The 22,529-nt window shown below is 40.7% G+C and overlaps 2 protein-coding genes across 6 annotated transcripts in view; one reads left to right on the top strand and one right to left on the bottom strand.

Annotated features, from left to right (window-relative positions):
• The window catches only part of rufy1 (RUN and FYVE domain containing 1), an 18,705-nt gene extending 14,262 nt beyond the window's left edge, over positions 1-4,443 (top strand). Inside the window, exons 13-18 of one of the 2 annotated variants that reach the window (XM_079838320.1) lie at positions 333-462; positions 585-679; positions 763-811; positions 2,801-2,815; positions 3,292-3,369; positions 3,449-4,438. In XM_079838320.1, coding sequence (XP_079694446.1) covers positions 333-462; positions 585-679; positions 763-811; positions 2,801-2,815; positions 3,292-3,369; positions 3,449-3,589 — 508 coding nt within the window. In that variant the 3' untranslated portion in view covers positions 3,590-4,438. Of the gene's footprint in view, positions 1-332; positions 463-584; positions 680-762; positions 812-2,800; positions 2,816-3,291; positions 3,370-3,448 lie in introns of both variants that reach the window. The other variant, XM_079838321.1, reaches the window with a different exon arrangement.
• Positions 4,392-22,529, bottom strand: hnrnph1 (heterogeneous nuclear ribonucleoprotein H1). 4 transcript variants are annotated; one of them, XM_079838323.1, is made up of 11 exons: positions 22,330-22,529; positions 21,840-21,937; positions 17,312-17,467; positions 17,090-17,233; positions 15,403-15,541; positions 11,920-12,098; positions 9,079-9,182; positions 8,812-8,947; positions 6,173-6,256; positions 5,993-6,091; positions 4,392-5,155 (listed from the first exon to the last, which is right to left on the bottom strand). In XM_079838323.1, the coding sequence occupies exons 2-11, from the start codon at positions 21,922-21,924 to the stop codon at positions 5,052-5,054; spliced, it is 1,230 nt and encodes a 409-aa protein (XP_079694449.1). In that variant the 5' UTR covers positions 21,925-21,937; positions 22,330-22,529; the 3' UTR covers positions 4,392-5,051. The 4 variants fall into 4 exon arrangements, with proteins under 4 accessions (XP_079694449.1, XP_079694451.1, XP_079694450.1 ...); XM_079838325.1 differs by having other exon boundaries at positions 4,393-5,155; positions 5,861-6,091; XM_079838324.1 differs by having other exon boundaries at positions 4,921-5,155; positions 6,179-6,256.

Genomic DNA, 22,529 nt, shown 5'->3' with positions numbered 1-22,529 from the left:
TCTTATTAACAATTGCTCCAGTGGCCTTGCTCAGCTCCACAACACTCGGTCCTGCTTCTGCTTCATACTACAGTAACATTAATATTCCATGAACATGATTTCTGCCCGAGTCCTATCCCGATTCTTTTCCACCGGCTGTGAGGTGAAGACCACGTGTCCCAAGATTCTGTGCTCAAATGTGGCGTCATCAAACTACGCCTTTGTTTTGAATAGGCGACCTCTAGTAGACGGAAAAGTTACATAGTGCAGCTTTTAATAAAGCTTTAAAGCCTTAAATTTGGTTTTAAAAGCCCTGCAGAGACCCTGTCATTTGCTGTTCTCTCTTATTACAGGGCAGGCCTGGAGTCAGAGCTCAGCGTGGAGAAGGAACAGCGGCAGAACCTGCAGAGGGAACTACAGCGAGAGCAGGACAACAGCACAGAGCTGCGCACACAACTGCAGCAGCTGCAGGGCCTGCAGACGGTCAGATATACTGCTGCTTCCAGTCAATACATCACAAAATCAAAGCCAGAATGAATGTCGTCTTGTTTTTTCATGAATAAATGACTGCTTCGGTCTAGAATACGGCACCTTTGTTTCCGCAGGAGCTGCTTGACCTCCGACAGGAGAAGAAGCAGCTCCAGCAGCTGTGTGAGGAGCAGGAACAGGCTCTGCAGGAGATGGGGCTTCATCTCAGCCAGTAAGACCACTCTACTCTCCTTTCTCTGCCCTCCTGTCCGATATCACACTCTAGCCCTACACTAAAACTTACACCGCTTTCAGGTCCAAACTCAAGATGGAAGACTTCAAAGAGGTCAATAAAGCTTTGAAGGTAAAAGAGCTTCATGCAATTTCACCTTTATGTTAATTTGTACAGCCAAGCAAACGTTAGTAGTGCTTGCCAAGTATTAATGTTTGCTTTATTAAACATTCCTGTGTAACTACTGACGTAATATTGCATCGGTAACACTTTACAATAAGGTTCATTAGTTAACATTAGCTCACTACATGAACTAATAATGAACTGCACGTTTAAAGCATTTTTGTCCTTCAACATTTACTAATGCATTATTAAAATCTTGCTAACATTAATGCACTGTGAACATGAACAAACCATGAACAGCTGGATTTATATTAACTAACGTTAACAAAGATTATCAAATACAGTAACATGTACTGCTCATGGTTAGTTCATGTTAGTTAATAATACATTAACTAATGAAACCTTATTGTAAAGTGTTACCATTGCATCCTCACTGTAATGCCACTTGACAGATGTTAATATTTTGCCAAGTGGTCAGTCTTACTATTCCAGACGGACAAGACAATAAAACAGACAGAAATATAGCTTGGAACTAGAATTTCAAAGAAACTTTTAATGCAGTATATTTTACGTTAAAAATAATGAAAATGAATTATTGTAAATGTCCTGTATGAATCCAGCGCATTAGGTTTCTGTGATGTACTGTATATAATGTTCAAAGTTTGTGGTTGGTAAGATATTTAAATGTTTTTGAAAGAAGTGTATTATCCTCACCAAGGCCCCGATCACACAGAACGAGGCGCACCGCACAGCCTTTTTTTGTTGACGTTCAATTTAGAAAATAGCAGTGCGCTGTGGGGTTTTTTATGTTGCTAGGCAACCCCCGAATCAGCTGTGCTGTCAGTCTAATCAAGATAACCGTCACCACAACGGAAGGCCCGCCTCTCCATTCATTCGACTGGACAATGGGAAAACGCGATGACGTTGGGCGCTTTTCTGCTCAGATTTTTTTTTTTTTTTTTCAACTTAAGGCGCTCAGAGCGCTCCTTCAAAAACACGAGGCGCCCAGGGCACATAACGCTCAATGCCAACATAAATCTATTTAAAAAAGGCACTTCTTGATGCAAAAACGCATTCTGTGTGATGGGGCCCAAGACTGCAATTTTTCAGAATTTTTTTTTTTGTCAAATATTATTGCACTTTCTCTTTATATTTACAGTACTGTGTAAAAGTCTTACTGTGTTAGCTTTCACACACACAATTTTTTTTTTTAAAGATTAAACTTCTGTCATTCCTCACCCTCATGTCGTTCCAAACCCGTAAGACCTTCATTCATCTTCGGATCACAAATGTTTATGATGAAATCAGAGAGCTCTCTGACCCCTCCATAGACCGCTATTTAATTACCACTTTCAAGGCCCAGAAAGACATCGTCCATGTGACTACAGTGGTTCAACCTTAATGTTATGAAGTAACGAGAATACTTTTTGTGCGCAAAAAAAACGAACAAAACTAACATTTTCTTCTAGCATGTGTCAGACTCTTACGCCGTTGACAGTGTAAACTGCAGCGTTTCCAGAACGCCCTTATCATTGGCTGACGCTGTTCACGTGAGCGCCACGCATGCGCACAAGTCGTTCTGCCGCAGAACTAGGAAACACTGCACTGTTGACACTACATCAACAGCACAAGAGTCTGACAAAAACAAGAGATTGTTGAATATAGTCGTTATTATTTGCGCACAAAAAGTATTCTCAACGCTTCATAACATTAAGGTTGAACCACTGGAGTCACATGACTACTTTGTTGATTAAATAGCTGTGTATGAAGGGTCCAAGAGGTCTTGGATTTCATCAAAAAGATCTTCATTTGCGTTTCAACAAAGGTCTTACAGGTTTGGAACGACATGAGGGTTGAGGAATTAATGACAGGATTTACATTTTTGGGTGAACTATCCCTTTAAGACAGTTATTTATATCTTTTGCTGTTGTGTGTCTGTAGGAAATATCCGTTTACATTTCCAAACATTTCTTTTTCTGTTTCTTTATGTAATCCCAGACGGACTCGATGATGGTGAGATCAGATCTCCGTGTGGAGTATACCGGCTGTTTTCAGACTCCTTGTGCATACAAACAAATCTCACTGGTTTATTACAATTAATAGCAAGAGGAATGTTTAGAAAAGTAAACTGATTTTTCCCATTGACACTACAGCACAAGATGGTAACAGGTGTAAAACCTTTTTTTTTGTTGCAAAAATACTAACGCGCCTAAGACTTTTTTGCACAGGATGTAATTTATTCATGTGACGTTAAAGCTGCGTTTTCAGTCACATGATCCTTCAGAAATCATTCTAATATGAGGATTTGATGCTCAAGAAACATTTCAGTTGTGCTGCAATGTTTTTTGTTGTTGTGGAAACTGAAAATGTGATGAATATTAAGTTGATTAGAAGTCTTTACTGTCACTTTTGATCAAGTATTAATTTCTTTGAAAAGTAACTTTTTCAGTGTCATGATCGTGGCAGTTGTTGTTATTTGTGTTCTCCAGGGTCAGGCCTGGCTAAAAGATGACGAAGCGACGCAGTGCAAACAGTGCCAAAAAGAGTTCTCAATCTCCCGGAGGAAAGTGAGTGATAATCCACTCTGTCAGTCACTATGTCTCAGTCCTTTGGTAAATGACTCCTCTTTTGTGTTCCTGTTTGAAGCACCACTGCAGGAACTGTGGAGACATCTACTGCAACAACTGCTCTAGTAATGAGCTGGCTTTGCCCTCGTACCCCAGACCCGTCCGCGTATGTGACGTCTGCCATTCCCTTCTGCTCCAGAGGAGCTCCAGCGCCTCCTGACAAAGCTTGACTGCTCTTCTGATCGTGTGTGTGTGAGAAACTACAGGCCAACTCCATCTATTAATTAACTCTGATCTCTTCACATTTTTTAACACTTATTCATTTTCTCGTTGCACTACTGGCTTCTGTTTAACTAAACCTTTTGATTGTTGCAAAATCATATGCAATGTTTCTTTGACAGGAAGACGCTAGAATAATTGACTGTATTTATACTGATCGTCTCCATTTTAGGGAGAGAACTAACACTTAGTAGCCTTTAAGATGTTCATTTTTCGATACTCACGTTTAGTTGTCTCCTATCAAAATAGAACTTGCATTACGGAAAATTTTAAGGAGACATGGCATAACTGAATTATAATCTTTATCACTCATTTGTAGCGTATATGCTCGTACAATACAAATTTAATCCACAAGACTGTGCATGTCTTACATTAACATACCAGAGCTCACGTCACGATATAGTCGGTGGGTGTGTGAATTAAAGAAAATGTATAAACCATTCATAAAACTAACAAATCCGAGCATTTGCATAATTATGGTTTCTGTTCACGTCATAAATGAGGCTCAAAGTGTAAACGATTTTTCTTTGTCTAAAGGTATAACTACATTTATAGTATGCAAGAGCAAATGAATTGTATTTTGTCCAACTTCTTTTGCTCATACCAGTCAAGAAAAATCTTTTTTACTAAACTTTTTAAGGCTCTGAATACAAAATGTATATTTTAGATTGTATGACTTTTCTGTGTTGTACCCTCTTTTGTCTTCTGTTCATAAAGCTGTAATGAAGTCTCTGGAGATTTTATAGAATTGTGTACGGTTTAATAAACACTGCCTTTAAAACCATCTCTGAAGACATGAGGAATCAAGACTGATGCACTACACTGAAATCACAGGGGGGGAGAAAAAGCAAAAGCTTTTCCAAATGCAAACAGTAACATGCATTTAAATGAAACCCATTCACTTCCCACCATGCTTTAAAATACAAACACTTTGTTCCCCATAAACTTGGATGAAGCATCAAGTACATGCAAAACACCTTTGCTGGAGCGAGAAGTTTAAGATATGTGCTACATTCGCTGACAGAGGGAAACCTCCTTGTGCAAAGACATCAACCTGTACTAAAGGCTTTGATAAAGTTGGCCCATAGTATCCTGCAACGAGGAAACAAAATCCCGTTTTTTATACTGGACTGTAAACAGATTTACAGGCACCTCTCCAGTGCGATACATGGGTTGTCACATTTCAGCAAATAAAGAGCTACTCTTCAACATAAATTACTAACTCTATTTAAAGGATTTTCCTCAACCATGGCAACAGGAAAAAAGAAGTGCGCTCGTGTAAAGCTCTAAAAACACAACTTGGAAGGGGCAAGGAAAAAAGAACGAACGAACGAAAGAAAGAGGACACTGTTCAAATTAAGGTTTGTCATAGATAATAAACCAGCAATGAAAGGCCCCGGAGGCTACATCCCCCAGCCTCCTCCCATGCCGCTGTTGAGGCCGTTCATTCCCATGGATCCACGGCTGCCTCCGCCGTAGTAACTGCTGCCCATTCCGCCCTGATTACCTGACAGGAGGGAGAAATACACATTTTAGGACCAGGGAGTTCTCGGTGCGGAAAGAAATCATTTCTACTGTGATTCTCAAGACCCGGTCAACATGACAAGCGATGCAGGTTTGCCATGAAGGATGATTTAAAATTTTACACAAAAAAAAAAACATTTAACACTTTCGTTTATTTTTACACTGACACCACTCATGTAATGAAACACCCAGTGAATTGTCTGGCAGTCAATAACTGATAATAAAAAAAATCAGTTGGGGTCAAACGGGAAACCATTTGAACTTTGGGTACATCATTTGACCCGCGCAAAATCCATTGCCAGAGATTACACGTATTGACGGAGGTCATGTGATAGGGCCTTCAGTGATGTGTCAAATTCTACCCCACTTGGACCCCTAAAAAAATCCATTGGCTGGAAGAACCAATTATTAACCCAAAATGCATCAAAAACATAACATCAATTACACATTGTCAAAATAAATGTTTGTCTTTGGGTTGGTTAGCTAACCAATCAGCATAACCTACATGCATTGAATTGTGCTCTGTGTTAGATATCACCACACCTTAGTTTCTTGTAAAAAATCTCTGAATGTTATGATAAACGTTCATTAAAACAAAAATACTATGTAGTCAATGTAAAATCCAGACAAACGTTATTAAAATGTTAATATTGGCATTGGAGTGCTGTTTAATGGTGATTGTATTTACCTGATCAGCTACAACAGGATAACACGAAAGGCTTTTTAATCAGGCATTACAAACTGCTACCCCTAGGGGTCCAAGGGCGATAGGATTTGGCATGGAAGCGGCTAGCAGAGCTACGGAAGAGCTGACACTCACTGTAGTCACTGTAGCCCCCCATGCCACTCTGGTTACCATAACCGCTGCTGTAGCCAGAGCCCATCTGTTGGCTGCTGTGTCCGTATGACGACTGGTTTCCTGCAGAGCAACAATAATCATCTCCTAACAGCTGCTTGGTAAGAGTTACTCATTTCTAAAGAGGTGAGGAGCAGCTCTTACCCATACCGCCCATCATTTGGCCACCATATCCTCCGCTTCCGCCCCCTGCCGTTGAGTTCAGGAACAGCTCCACATAACGGTGCTCTGCGTGACAATTAGTGTTGTTAATGAGCCTCCAGATTACCATCTATCAGTGTTTTAGTAAGGTGTTCAAGACACCTCAACTTAATGAAAATTATTTGGTTCCAATATTTTACCTTTCGCTAAATAATTCATATCTTGTTTCACAATGCAACCTCAGTCTGAACACTAGTGACGGGCAGACCGAGGCTTTGTGAAGCACTGAAACAGTTGAAGCAAATGTGCCATATTGTTTCGAAGCATCGAATCAATCCAACACCCGTCTCTACGGCGACACCTAGTGGTCACTTGCGTGTGTTGCTCTGAAATAACCTTGAAAATGATCCATGTAAAAAAAAATATATATATAGTTTTTAACATCTGTCTGACAACTACATGATCTTGGTTTTGTAACCTGTAGCCTCCTCATTGTGAATAACTACCGCCCCACCGTCGTTTAGATTTTTTTATAGTAATAAAATAATTTAGTTCAGTTAGAGAACCGACGATACAAATAAAAACTGAACGTGTCTGCTTAATAAAGCATGATCTGACTGAGTCTCGGCAGCGGCATCACGAGAGTGAGGAGCTGACTCATCATGAGATGATCTCGGAAGATTTGGTTTCAAAGCGAAACGTTAAAACGCCTATTTAAGGGAGTTTGTCATTTGTTTTGTTGTTGTTTTTCATTAAAAATAATAGGCTAATGAACCCACAGTTCAAGCAACCCGCAGCCGAATTGGCGCTGATTCAATTATTTTTGGCGCATTTACGAACAAACTGTCATTTATTCATGGTGTGCGTCTCAATCAGCTCCCTAGTTCAGTAGTCAGGGCACTGATCAGGACATTCATGGCCTCACAGAGCGCGCATTTACAGACGAGCTGTCATTCACGGTGTGTGCGCACTAGCGTGTTTTCAGTTGCATTATGAAAGCCTGAGCGGTCGTGTGCATGTTACTTTCGGTTAGATATAATTAATCATTTAAAAGCCGAGTTGGTGATACTGGTATTACCGGTGTTGTCACACGTCGATTAACCGGTGGGAAAATTCTCACCGTCACATCCCTAGACTGCATTTATATAGCGCTTTCAACAGACCCATGGCCATCCAAAGCACTTTACATATTGCCTCACATTCACCCATTCATACACCGACGGCGGTGTCAGCCATACAAGGCGCCATCCAGCCCGTCGGGAGCAGCTGGGGTTAGGTGTCTTGCTCATGGACACCTCGACACTTGGTCAGGTGGAACCGGGGATTGAACCAACAACCTTCCGGTTTGTAGAATTGAGCAGTAAAGCCCAAAATACTCTAGTCTGTGTGACAATTTGTGCTTGCATACCCCGTCTGCGTGCAGCCCAATTTTTATGACCGTGCAATTGAAAACAACACCCACTAGAAAGTGTGCATGTGCTGAAGAATGCATCTTTCCGCACTCACGGCCAAAGGAGTAAACCTCGAAAGGTTTGCATACTCAACTGTGCACGAGACGATGTACTATACCCAGGCCTTAAACCTTGCGGTGTGAATGTAGCTATTCCCTCTCCTAATACTTACTAGGGGTGGCAATCTTTAGGCACCTCGAGTCCCGATCCGATTCTTGACCATTTGAAATTGAAATCAGCCTTCGGTCAGCGAGTTTCATATTTTTTATATACAAGACCACTGCATTCCAAAACACATGAATGATGACTTCGTAGAGCATTTGTAAGGGCGAGTATGTGCACTGCAAGTGTACCACCAAACAAAGCGTGCGTCTCTCACAGGGCATATCCTGCAATGAAGCCCGCAAATGTCCTTGTAATTCGCGTCAACCTTTCCGAACTTTATGAAAGATTATTTTATGAAAGGTTTGAGAGGTGTTCATCAACGTCATCACGCATCTGGTTAAAACTAAGCTCAGAATCAAGACTGAAATTCTCAGAATCGTAGGAGAGAGAATGGCGATGCATTGATGGATCGATTTTCTTCCACCACTAATACTTTTGTTTTTTATGATTTAATGCCATATCAGCAACAATGGCTATATTCATGGCAATCAGCAGTATAACTTCAATACATTGTTTACAATAATTTAACAATTTTGTCCTAAAAACAATCACTATACAAAATCAGGCATATATACCAATAACAACAACTGCAATAATAACACCAATTACATAGAATCTTTCAATTTAATATTTGACAGAAATTCTAAAATTACTCCAAGAGAAACCTTTTTAAAAATGTCCATTAATGTGTTTTCTGAATAAAACCGTTCTCTAATATTATTTTAAAAAGGACATTCTATTAAAATATGTTTCACACTCATGAAATTCTTACACAGATCACAAACCGGTTTCTCTTCCCCGTTCAATAAATATGAATGAGTGAGTCTTGAATGTCCAATTTGGCATCTCGTATATACAACCTGGTCATATCTATTTTCAAAATAATACCTAATAACTCCTTGATTTAAAACTGGATTCACCTCATATAATTTGTTATTTACACATTCGTTCCATTCCATTTGCCATTTCTTGTAAATGTACAGGTTCAATATGGGTTTAACGTCAGATTCCACCACTAATACTTACGCATATTGGCTTTGTCTTTTGACATGGCAGCCACAGCGTCCTCATGCGTGGCAAACTCTACATCCGCCTCGCCCGTCACTCTCCCATCAGGACCGATCTCCAGGTGAACACGCACTGGGTTCAGCGGAGAGAAGAACTAGAGAAGACAACATGGAGACCGACAGTAAACTGGATGCTATAGAATTTAATAGAATAAATGATTTGCATTAACAGTAACAAGGCACACAGTCTGGAAATAAGCAGGTATTTGTGAGTATTTGGACTCACATTATATATGTCGGTCTCAGTGGCTCTGTACGGAAGGCCTCTCATGTGCACACAGTGCCCCGTTGTGCTCTGAAATGAAGAGCTGCCATCTCCATAACGACCATCTTTGATTCAAAGAAAGAGAATAAAATTCAAACAAATCCTGATGAGCCTTTCAGTCTATTTTACTTAACAGTTCACAAGTCTCTTGAGAGGAAGCTGTGGAAATAGCAAAATGCAAAGATTTACAAATCCAAAGAGTAAAACAAAAACAGAAATTATGTTCATGGATGAGATAATGTATTACAGTTTTAATAATGTTACTGTAGTATGAAGTAGGGTGGTTTTTGTTATGCTTGTATGCCGCAGTTGGCCGCTGCCGCTCCTTTCATTTTGTTGTTTATTTTACAATTAAAGTTACGTTTAATGTCCGGCTCCTCCTTCCCTGAACTTGAACTTTGTTACAGTTACATTTGTAAAGCACATTGTAATGAAGTGCTAAATTACTACTCAAACACGTACATTTTTTGAGAAATTAAAATCGTGGGGTAATGCAGCACTGTTTAACTTAAATTTGTTTGCTGAACATTGTGTTATCATCATGTTAGGTAAGCTAGATCGATATTAGAATATGTCAACAGAGGGCATAGTGTGTAAAGCGTTGGGTTAGATAATTAGATAACAGGACTGTAACATTCTGTGATTGTTCCTGATGCTAGCAACACCAAGGGTCATGGGTTTAATTCTGAGGGAACATGTTGACTGATTAAATGGTGATTTGTGTGTACATACACTGAACAAAATTATAAACGCAACCAGTCAGTATCTGGTGTGACCACCATTTGCCTCACGCAGTGCAACACATCTCCTTCGCATAGAGTTGATCAGGTTGTTGATTGTGGCCTGTGGACTACTGCTCTTCAATGCCTGTGCGAAGTTGCTGGATATTGGCAGGAACTGGAACACGCTGTCGTATACGCCGATCCAGAGCATCCCAAACATGCTCAATGGGTGACATGTCCGGTGAGTATGCTGGCCATGCAAGAACTGGGATGTTTTCAGCTTCCAAGAATTGTGTACAGATCCTTGCAACATGAGGTGATGGCCGTGGATGATTGGCACAACAATGGGCCTGAGGATCTCGTCACGATATCCCAGTGCATTTAAAATGCCATCAATAAAATGCACCCGTGTTCGTTGCCCATAACATACGACTGCCCATACCATAACCCCAACGCCACCATGGGCCACTCAATCCATAACATTGCCATTAGCAAACCGCTCACCCACACAAACGCCATACACGCCGTCTGCCATCCGCCCTGTACAGTGAAAACCAGGATTCATCCGTGAAGTCCCTCTCTCCAAAGTGCCAGAGGCCATCGAATGTGAGCATTTGCCCACTCAAATCGATTACGACGACTAACTGCAGTCAGGTCGAGACCCCGATGAGGACGACGAGCATGCAGATGAGCTTCCCTGAGACGGTTTCTGACAGAAATTCTTTGGTTGTGCAAACTGATTGTTGCGGCAGCTGTCCGGGTGGCTGGTCTCAGATGATCTTGGAGGTGAAGATGCTGGATGTGGAGGACCTGGGCTGGTGTGATTACACGTGGTCTGCGGTTGTGAGGTCTGTTGGATGTACTGCCAAATTCTCTAAAACGCCTTTGGAGACGGCTAAAGGCCTGTTCACACCGGGACGATTTTCGCGCGCGTTTATCGCCGACGTTTAACGCCTCGTGACTAAACAAAGGGCGCTAATGTGAGTGTGCACACCGACGCGTAAAACGCCAGGCGTAAAAGTGTGATTAAAAAAAAAAAACGTTTCGGTTTCATTTTTTTATTTTGACGTGGCGCGTTAAAAACTGGCCGACCAATGAGATCGGCACTTTTGTTCACGTGGCTGGAGCTGCTGAAGTGACATTAAAACACGACTTGGTGGCGCTCAAGCACAAAACGGTCTTGCCGAGCACACATTGATCCGACGAAGAAGAAGTAGTAAGTAGACAAAGAAGAAGTTGAGCTGCTAATGCTGCTTGCCAGTTAGCAAAAAGTGTGTGAATGGTTTTGGCCATAGACATAATATATCTGTGGTTTTGGCAAGCACGTAAATACTGCCTCTCTTCTTCTTCTGTGTGACAAGCGAGTGTCAGAGGCGTAAAGTGCCGCAGCACCACCTTGTGTACCAGGAGCGCATCTACTGAATGTGCACGTTCACTCGGCGCATCGCCAGTGAAAATCGCTTGGGTGTGAACACTCAAGACGCGCCGAAAAACGTCACGAAAAACGCTGGCGATAAGCGCGCGCGATATTCGTCCCGGTGTGTACAGGCCTTTATGGTAGAGAAATTAATATTCAATTCACGGGCAACAGCTTTGGTGGACATTCCTGCAGTCAGCATGCCAATTGCACGCTCCCTCAAAACGTGCAACATCTGTGGCATTGAGCTGTGTGATAAAATTGCACATTTTAAAATGTGGCCTTTTATTGTGGCCAGCCTAAGGCACACCTGTGCAATAATCATGCTGCCTAATCTGCATCTTGATATGCCACACCTGTGAGGTGGATGGATTATCTCAGCAAAGGAGAAGTGCTCACTAACACAGATATTGTTCACAAATCTGTCTAAATCTGAGAAAAATAGGCCTTTGGTGTACATAGAAAAAGTCTTAGATCTTTGAGTTCAGCTCACGAAAAATGGGGGCAAAGACAAGTGTTGCGTTTATAATTTTGTTCAGTGAATATAAAAAAAAAATATTTTGTACAGTAGGTCAATATATTAAAGGTATGTTCCGGGTTAAATATTAAGCTCTATCAATAGCATTTGTGGCTTAATGTTGATAAGTACAAAAAATGATTTACCTCCACCGTAGCCTCCACGTCTCATTCTCTCAAAGGAGACTCCTCTTCCCATGCTGTTGTATCCACGGCCTCCTCCCGGCCTGTCGTATGGGCCCGGTCTCTGTATACCCATGACTTTACGCTGGGGTTCATAATGTGTGCGCACTTCCGCGCGGCTGCTCTTGAAGATCTCTATATACCTAAGGACATAAAGGCAGACTGATAGCACCAGGGTCTAGTGGCAGAAGACAAGAGCATTCCTGCGTGCAGTACAAATAAGGGCTGTCTGAAAACGGGTCTAATGAACAAACACCCTTAGTTAGAATGACTCTGGGATGACACTAATTAACAGTCAGCGTCTCCGTTCAGTGACTTTACGTCGGAAGAAAAAAAAGACACAGAGACAGAAAATAAAGAACCCTTATATATTTAGTTTCATACAACCCTTCATTATGAAGAACTTTTCTTATGGTCACCCGAAGGTGTGCTGTGGTCTCATTGGACTGACACGCTGCTTTCGTTCTCTGCTAGCAAAGCACTTCAGACTGTTAAGGTTAACTTTGTATTACCTGTTTAAGTGGGTCCTCATGATCTGAAGTCTTCAAAATGGTAGCAATACATGACAGATTCTTGTTGCATAAGGCTTAGTGCTGAGTGGCCATGTGACTCGGTCAAGCAGGAAGGGCTGATGCCAAACATCTCAAAAGGCCAAATACTGGCGTACTAAAGACGGGCGTACACTGTGCGAGATCGGACACGTTACGTGTCAGTTAACCTGATAATCGTGTCGAAGCAGCTGGTACAAAGCACAACGGTACGTCGCTGCGGCAATCACATGAGCTTTCGCGCTAAACACAGAGACTGGAGATTTCACTGTTGCTGCTGTGGCTTCAGATAGAAAAAAGGGGAGTGCGCAAATGATTTGATGAAAAGCAAAGAACAGCACAGCAATTCCTTTAAAAAACAACAACTAGAGAGTGTCTGTAGATTTGCAGCCAATGGGCTATAATAATATTCATAGATCTAGCCTATGTGATGCGGTTGTGTATGATTTGGCAACAGAGAACAAGCCATACAGTGGTCAAAATCGGGCAGACTCCCCAAATTTTTTTAACTTATCGGGAGGTGCTCAAACTACTCGGCTTGACTCGTAGTTCCTCTCACACAATGCGAGCCGCAACCTGACGAGCAGAGATATCCATGTAATTTCTCCCGATAGAAAAAAACATGTACCATGTACGCCCGGCTTAAAGTACAGCCACAATTAACATTGATCAGCAAAATTTCACAGGCGAAATCAAATCATTTCAACAGGAATCTACCGAATTGGGAACTGACCAACAGAAAGCCGCTCTTTGAAAGTAACTTCTGTGCAAGCAATTGACAATATACAATGGACCTTTTTACCTGTAAAATTTTGCTAATATGGCTGCACGTTTAAGGAGTCTGGCTGATATATCTGTCCATTACAACCCAAAATGCTTTGAATGTCCATGAAAATGACAGTTAACCCCTTAACTGTCACCCCCTTTTTGAGAATAGTCCTGAAAATGCACTATCCAAACTTAAAGGGTAACTAAACCCCTGCTCAGAGCTTAACTCCACCCACTGGCAATTTTCAAAAAATGCTGGAAAAGTGGGCAGAGCCCGGCGGACACAGAAGGGACGAACCGAAGGCGGGGCTGAGCGGAGGGCGTGCACATGAGACCCGCAGTGACGGATTGATTGACAGCTGTCTGACTCGCAAGTCGCAAAGATGGAGAATGACTGGAGTGACGCCAGCCTTGCAACAGAGCGGTCATTTCTCCCACTCCTTCACCTGAAGTGGAGGAGGGTGGATTTTCTGTTACAGACACAAACCCGGAGCCTTATCACTGCGAGCCGCTGCTCAAACTGCGTTAACTCCCAATGCAGACGATGCTAGTGAAGCAGCCGCGCAAGAGAACTGACCTAATCTATCTGCGTCCGCGGCAACCACTTGCGTGTCAGGGTTTGAAAGCGCGTCTCATGTATGAAAATTATCTGTACACATGACGGGCGGCAATAATATCGCAAGAAAAGCCTGACGTGTACTGACAACTGCATTAGTTAACCGTATTTTCTTCAATACAATGTTAAAGCAAGTGTCAAGTCAGTTTCATTCATAATGTTTCTACTTCATGTAATATGACAGTTCATACTGGAGTGAAGCCGTTCTCATCGTGTGATTGGGGGAAACATTTCTGAGGGCGTGGTGAGCTCGTGCTAGGGGCGCGGATAGTGAGCCGTTGGAGGTGCCATCCTACGTCACGATGTACCACAACGTCCAATAGGAAAATTCAACTGCAGTAGCCACCGTTCAACCTTAAGAGGGCAGCACTTTGGCGGTTTTACACCATATTTTATAGAATTAAAACACTTTATACTCAAATGTCAAAACATTTACTCGAATCAATGAACAGCATTAATAAAGCCCCAGTATTACAGATCATTAACTAAAAAAAGTTGGTTTAGGGTTTAGTTACCCTTTAAAGGGCTGTAATTCAAGAATACTTTGGAATATAGACCTGTCTTTTTTTAAAGAAGACACTCAGCAGATTAATTCTGAAGTGAAAGCATTTCAAAATATGAAAGCATGAAAAAGTTATGGAAGCTTAAATTTACTGTAAATGAAAAATACTGTAATACATTTTATTTTATATAAAATATATATTTTACAAAAAAATTTTTACTCTAAGATTACTCTAATCTAAAATCACATGTCTAACCAAGTTGTGTTCCAAATTTCAAGTTGATATCACAAAAATTGAAGTCCCCATGAGATTTTGTTTAGGCGCTATACCAAAAATAGCCACCGGGTGTCATCCACTTTCCATTGAAGTTTCCTGTAAATTTCCGTCCAAATATCACTTCCATCACAAAACTGTCACCAAATATGGAACCTTGAGACCTTTCCGACGATATGCGTTTTGTCAAGATTAGAAAAGATTTTGATTATTAAGTAGTTAAAATACATTTTGTAATACGAAACATGCCGCCGCCCACTAGGGGAGGAGCCCGCTAGAAGAATTTAGAGTACCGTTACCATGGTAACGCAACGTCTGATTTCAAAACGATTTTCACAGAATGCATTTTGAGTTAGTAAGCTTTCAAATGATACCTAATTTATGATAATTACTCAAATATATGATACGAAAAAAAGGCGATCAAAAAAAAAAAAAAAGAGCACCAGACATCCCGCCAGCAGGAATGTGACAGTTAAGGGGTTTTAAGAGTGAAAATTCACCAGATTGTCAAAAAGTTCCAATATCTACAAAGCACTGTCCCTCTTTAAATCTCTACAGTGCAGCTCAATGGTTCACTCAGCACTAAAAACAGATAAACTACTGGGCTTCATTTTCATGGTTTTTGGTTTGTCATCAGATCATCTGTGGTCATGTCTTGTCATTTCTGCAGTGGATGATTTAATGAGGTGAACACCATAAGAAAAGCAACGTATCCAGGCAACCAACCAGCCATCCCCACCTGTGCCCTATTCTTTCCTTGTGTTTCTTTAGAGCCTTTTCGGCTATATCCTGTGAAGCAAACTGCACGAAGGCCTCCCCCGTACTCCTCCCCTGGAAGTCCACCGGCAATGTTATCCCATTTGGCACGATTTCCAACCCTTCAACCCAAGGACAGATAACCCCAGTGGGGGACAAATTAAGTCACAAGCCCATTAACAAGACTTTATATTACTCTATGGGTTTCTCTTTATATCAAATGAGAAATGATATTATATAAACATACCAAATGGGGCCGCAATACACTTGAACCTTTTCTGGCACAACTTGGATAATTTGGTGCAAGAAAAAGGAAAAAGGGTCACTTAAATCAAATGCCTATTGAGCGTCTGTCTCAACCCATCTCTGTTTGTTTGGAAAGCCCCAATAAATGCCTAGATTGCTGTACACCTGTTTTATGTGCATAAAAACTACAAAAAGGGCTGAGGCAATTTAATATATTTTTTTGAAAAGTACAATTTCTGATAAATACATTAAAGAGTTTCTAATTCTGTCATCAATTACTCACCCTCACGTCATTCCAAACCCATAAAACTTTTGTTCATCTTCTAACCGTTCAAAACGATCATAAAGAGATCGTAAAATAAATCCATATCAAGCAGTTTAATCTAAGTCTTCTGAAGAGACACGACTGCTTTATATGATGAACAGATTTATTCACAAATAAACATTCACAATGTTTACAGCATTCAATATTGTTCACGGAAGCTCAAGTATTTTTGCTTGATGTGCAAGAACCAATGAGGTTCAGAAAGCCCTGTCTAGGCTCTGCCCTGCCCCGGTACGGGTTGTGTCGAGCCATTTGTTATTCTGGTTGTTTGATGAGAAAAATATGAAATGTAGCTGCAATAAACACGTTAAAAATCCATACAGCTGTAGAAGCGCAGGGCTTTTATTCTGCTGTGCGGAACTGAGGAAGAACCGATGACGGAATAGTTTGATCTTCGGCTGACCAATCAGCAGAAAGGGGCGTATAATTCCCGCCCACGTGTAGAAATCGAATATTCAAACTATTTATTAACTTTTCTACCTCTGAACGAAAAATCAAGTCGAAATCTTGTTTTTCTGAAAAAAAACCCCCGAAAAACTAGCTGTTTTCTCATTTTTCAACTTTCAATATTAAATCAAAAATCGACTGAACGAATGATACACGGATTATAAAAGCATAATCTCTTCAGGAGACTCGGATTAAACTGCTCGATTCAAATGGATTTATTTTACAATCTCTTTATGGACATTTTGAAGTGTCAGAGTTGTGTGTGAATAGACTGTCAATGAAGGGACAGAAATATCTCAGGTTTCATCAAAAAGATCTTCATTTGTGTTTGGAAGATTAACAGAAGACTTTTGGGTTTGGAACGGCATGAGTAAATAATGAAAAAATTGTGAACAATGCCTTTAAAAGGACAAAGCTGGATAAAAGTGACCCATCTCGGTCCTTCTAGATGATCCAATTCTGGAGATTTAATACAAATTTCAACTAATCCTAATTTTAAAGATTAAATGACTAAAACTGAGCACTTTGATGTAAATGTTCAAAGTTCATTTATGTGCAAATGATGGTCAGATGAATTAAAATACACCTTAGATGTTGGCATACTGTTTAATTTTGTGTAAAGTGGGGAATTTGAACTTCCTATCACACATACCTGCAAAAAATTGGACAATTTCCTCCTTGCTGCATCCGAAGGGCAGACCGCGAAGCCTAACCAGGCCGTCCCCACCCGTGTCTGGGCAGTTCGGTCCAGTGTGCTTCAGAACCCAGTCCATCTCAACACTATTGGATTTGAATACTGAAACCACACATGAATCGGTCAGCATTTTGCATTACATTTTTAAGGATCCTAACTAAGGCAAAAGGAGCTGCCTACCTTCTACGTAACGGTGCCCCATGGTTTCGCGATCTTTCTTCACTGCGATTTTAAGATCCTCCTCCGATTCAAACTCGACAAAAGCCTCTCCACTTGGTCGTCCTTCCCGTGTATATGTGAAATGTATGCTTGTTCCGTTGTTTGCAATTTTGCATTCTGTAATGAAATTTAGTTTGAATTAGTCAAGCAGGTAATAAACTAGAGTTGTTCAGATTCCGATACTAGTATAGGAAATATCACCGATACCACAACTAATTCTGGCATCGGTATCAGCGAGTACTTGAACCCATGTACTGATACGATACCATTTTCTTAAACAAGACCTAGTTATTATAACCGCTAGCTTTGCCTAACTGCTGCACGGTACTTCTTCGCTGCTCAGAATGCACTTCAAACACAGGAAGTTGTGCTGTGTTGCCACAAGCAACCACTGTTTAGAGCAGCGAAGAACAAATTAAAGACTGTAGCCGAATATATACTAGTGTCTGTGAATATTAAACTGCAAAATACCATTTAAAAATTACTCCTGCAAATTCTGCGTCTCTGTGTGGATGGCGGGCGCGCGTGACACTTCCTCGCTGTCTTTGTAGTCTCTGCCGTATCACTATCAAGCGGCAACCTCCCCCAGTTTCTCTACATCCATTTTTTTTTTTTTTACAGTCTATGGTCCCTATATGAGGACACGAACGCATAAACCGTCACTTAAGGAGAATTTCCCGTTTCATTTGAGAAAACTGTCATATCATGATCACAGACACTCAAAGGTGTTCACGGCAACCCGTCAAAATAAAAGTTTGGTTTAAGATGAAGAAATGGACAGAATAAATTAGGCTTCTGTTGTAGCCTACAGTAGATTTAGCTACGTCTTTATGTAATAATAATAATACGTCTCTACTACTAATAATAATGCCTAGATGGTTGTAAAGAGATTATTTTCTGATTAATATATATATTTTTTTGTTGCTGGGAATCAAGGCCAGCATCACTGATACCAAAGTCTCTATGAAACATTAATGACGTTACATTACAGTATAACTGAAAGCTGCCAATTTCAACATTTATTAGGCTTTAAAAAAACAACTTTTAATTTAAGCGAACTTAAAACAATCTTTACATAACCCCATTATAATAAATGTTATATTTACCCGTGGCCTTCCCTGTTAGACACATACAGAAATGTAATAGTTATCAAACACCTTTCTTAACTGCATAAATAATAAATTAAATATAGATAATTAAATCATCATTAAAGCTATAACTTTCTCTGTTCCCGTTGTTCTTTGATGAACATTAATGACAGGCATCATCAGTGCTGCTGTCACTTTAAGATCGGCCGCTGACGAACATGACGCGGATCTCACACGCTGTTCCGTCCCGCGCATCTCATTTCCTCACAACTCTTTAAAGCAGCACTAGGTAACTTTTCAACCTTTATAATATATTTTCAAGACTCTTGTGATGATACATCGACTTACAATAGGTTGAATGACACGTCTGCCATAGCCTGACGGGGTCTGTATCGTTTTTAATCGTACTTTTAAACTTCGGGTAGTAACCCGAGAAAAAAAAGAACTACAAAATTCGACTGCTTTACGGCATATACGTCACTTCCACCACCACCCCCACTTCCTTAAATTCGGACGTGCGAGCCCAACTATCATTTGTTTGCCGAATGTTATAGTCATGGCCGAAGCAGCACAGAAAAATAAGAAAGCAAAGGTTTTGTCGGAGGAAAGCAAAAAGAGGAAACGAGAAAGTGATCGGATTAAAGGCAGGACGAGGATCAACATTGGGCCAGCGTTTGCTCGTTGGCGTGAGCTGAAGGAGGAGGGGCTACATTCTTGCAAGTAAATACGCAAGACGTACAAAATCATATTTTAGGATACCTAACATGTCTGTGATATTTGTTTATTTGTCTTGCCTCAAGCTATAATGCAAATCGATTTTTCAAATTTGCAGATTCATCTATGGTAGCTTGATATTATAATATTGACGATATATGGTTATTACCTACCACTCAAACATTGAATTGAAGTATCATATAGATTCTGTAAAACGGGAACCAATAGACTAGGCTACTATAATGACGCTGGCTTGTAAACGTGAGCATCGCGATCATTTGGCATTTGAAAAAAAATAAAAACCCATGAAATGATATTCATATGACATGCTGAAACATATGCCACTGTACCTGGGATGAAGACATTTCACACGCGACGCAAGCAGAACACCTGCATGTGAACTCCTGCAGTGTTCAGGGCTATCATAGTTGTCATGTCAACAAATGCACGTGCGATGCATTCACTGATGTAGAATGACAGTTTACGACAGTAGTAGAGGACAATACTGTTTCCCAACTGTAGGGGGACCCCGAGAGGAAAAACTACCTAGTGCTGCTTTAAGTTAATTTAAGACGCTATGTAACTAATTTAAGACTCCTAATATGAAAATACTCCAAATTCTCTGTGTTATTGTTATTGTTTGTTCATGAGCAAAAGATAACTAGATGTGAGCAGGAGACTGACGCGAGTCTGTCTGTGCGTCGAGAGAGTGTGTGTGTGTGTGTGCGTGTGTGTCAGAGTGTCCGAAGCCACACAGACAGGACATTGATATACAGCGCATTCTCGTGTCTTGTCGCACGTGGAAGCATTTACATGAATGAAAAAAATGAATATTAAAACGGATGCAACAACGGATGCTGCGTTATTTGCGTTAAATATTTTTAATGCGTTAGCTGAAATAATTAATCGCCCGCGTTAACGCGTTAATTTGCCCAGCCCTAATTTTTTTATATTCCTACATTTATTTGTCGTTTTTTTTATACAGTTATATTGACAAACTAAAATACCTTTTTCAGTTTGCAGTGTTAGATTTGTGGCTGCATTTGAAGTTATTTTTCGCTTAAAGGTGAACTATGTAGGATTTTTGCAGTAAAATATCCAGAAACCAGCTGAAACTAGGCCAGTGTTATATATTTTGTTCAGTTGAGTACTTAGAATATCCCAAATGTTTTAAACTATTTGTAAATCGTGAGAAAATTGCTATTTTAACCAAGGAACCGGGACGTGTGAGCTATGCGTTTGAGGGAGTCGCCTGTCGATTGCGTCATATCTGCGTCACCCTCGGTCTCCGGTTTTATTCAGTGAAACACTTTACTCTCACTGCAGTGTGAACAAGTGTCATAGCAGCCGCCGAGCGAACGTCATAACTTCCTTTTCAACACACTCAGATATATCTAATACGATAAACAGAGTTGCGTTACCTCAGACTCATGACTGGAAAAGAGGAAGTAGCGCCGGCAACTGTGTCATAATAAAAGTCCCCCCAGCGATTATGCCATAATAACAGTCCCGCTCTTCAATCACTCCTGCGGCCTTGCTCAGCTCCACAACACTCGCTCCTGCTCTACTTCAGACTACAGTAATGTTAATAATCGCATCCATGAACATGATTTCTGCCCGAGTCCTATCCTGACTGTTTTCCACCGGCTGTGAGGTGAAGACCACATGTCCCGAGATTCTGCGCTCAAACGTGCCAAACTACGCCTGTGTTTTGAACAGGCGACCTCTAGTGGACGGAAAAGTTACATAGTGTACATCCAACTTGTTCTTGTCTTCCGTGTGTGCCTCCACGACACATGCGCGAGAATATGACGCAGATCCGGCGTTCGGACATATGATCCAGAAGCGATTTGTTTACGAGCAGAGGAAGACGCGCGTGTCTAAGCTGTTGGATTCTACATTGATCGTGCTTTAGGTCTCGGCGTAGTGCTCAAAATGGGGCTTAAGTGTGTATTTCATGGATTCCCGAACACCGGCGCTACGTCATATTCTCGTGCATGTGTCGTGGACGCATACACGGAAGTCGAGAACAAGTTGGAAAAAGGTGTTATTTTGATTTTTTTTTGCGTAAAAAAACTATTGTCGTCGCATTGTAAGATTATTGTAGAGCCACTGTGGTGAGATAGACTTTGTAACGACGTTTTAAGTGCCTTTCATGGATCTTGGAAGTGTCAATGTACTGAATGCCAATGGAGGCCTGTCTGAAGCCTTTCTCAGCCATCAGCTTTCAACTAAAATATCTTCATTTGTGTTCCGAATATGAACGGAGGACTTACGGGTGTCCAACGACATGAGGGTGAGTAATTAATGACAGAATTTTCATTTTTGGGTGAACTAACATAACCCTTTAAGAAAAATAAATAATATTACTGTCAAATGCTTGTCAGATAATAAAAATAATGTAATAAATACAGTAGTTCACTGTATATATTTGTTCATGTTTTATTAAGGGATAAGTCTGAAGCACACCATAAAATAATTCTAGCAATTCATACAGGGCTAGTTGTATATACAGCTGTATATACACAGATACACACCCAGGTATCGGATCAGTAGCTACTCTGTATCGGCCGATACCCTGAGCCCAGGTATCAGAATCGGTATCGGGAAGGGGAAAAGGGTATCAGAACTTCTCTAGAATAAACCATAAAGGAGAAAATATGGAGTTTAAGCAGAGGCTCTTTTACCTGAGAAAAACCTCTGAACTTCATCAACAGAGCAGGACCAGGGCAAACCTCTGACCCGCACCACAAACCCCTCTCCATCCGCCATGCTGGAAATAACCCTGTTTAAACATAAAATACAGGATTCGTGAATCTATAACACTCTACAGTATGACATACAGACTAATATCTATTTTTAAATTATTTGGATTTCAAAACGTTTTATACAACTCAAATGGAGTATCATTGCATGGTAAACAACCCAGACATACAACATATAAAGCAAAATGCTGTCAAACACACCCATATAGTTTATTTAAGACATAGGTCCAACTAATAACAAGCTTAACCAACCAATCACGTACTTAACATCCCCAATTCAGTAAAAACGAAAAAAAACAAACGTAGACATAAAATAAATAGTTACATTTACATAATAAATGGGAAATTGTTTTGCATATCTGAGGAAACGAAACTGTTAGCTTAGCGAGCTAACGTTAGCTGAACCACATACCTTCTGATAAACCCCCCAAAGACGCCTCGTGTACTCAACCAAAGCAAGCAGGTGTGATTTATCTGCCCCTTAATAAAGAATTTTAGCACTTCTTATATATGTCTATAATAAGCAAATGAATGATAACACACGAGAAGCTGAACTGCGCTCATGAACGGGAGATGAAAGCTCTTCATCGATCTGAGGCGGATTCAGAAACT

The sequence above is a fragment of the Gobio gobio genome, assembly GCF_949357685.1.
Source record: "Gobio gobio genome assembly, chromosome: 16".
NCBI lineage: Eukaryota > Metazoa > Chordata > Actinopteri > Cypriniformes > Gobionidae > Gobio > Gobio gobio.
The sequence above is the reverse complement of the archived record's forward strand: the minus strand, read 5'-3'. Positions and strand labels throughout refer to the sequence as shown.

Excerpts from the sequence above, each read along its gene's own strand:
- hnrnph1 (XM_079838323.1), bottom strand. The coding sequence starts at position 21,924 with ATGGCGGATGGAGAGGGGTTTGTGGTGCGGGTCAGAGGTTTGCCCTGG. Across the intron at positions 17,468-21,839 it reads AGTTCAGAGGTTTTTCTCAG|AATGCAAAATTGCAAACAAC; the intron begins GTAAAAGAGCCT and ends ATTTCATTACAG. Across the intron at positions 6,092-6,172 it reads CCAAATGATGGGCGGTATGG|GAAACCAGTCGTCATACGGA; the intron begins GTAAGAGCTGCT and ends GTTGCTCTGCAG.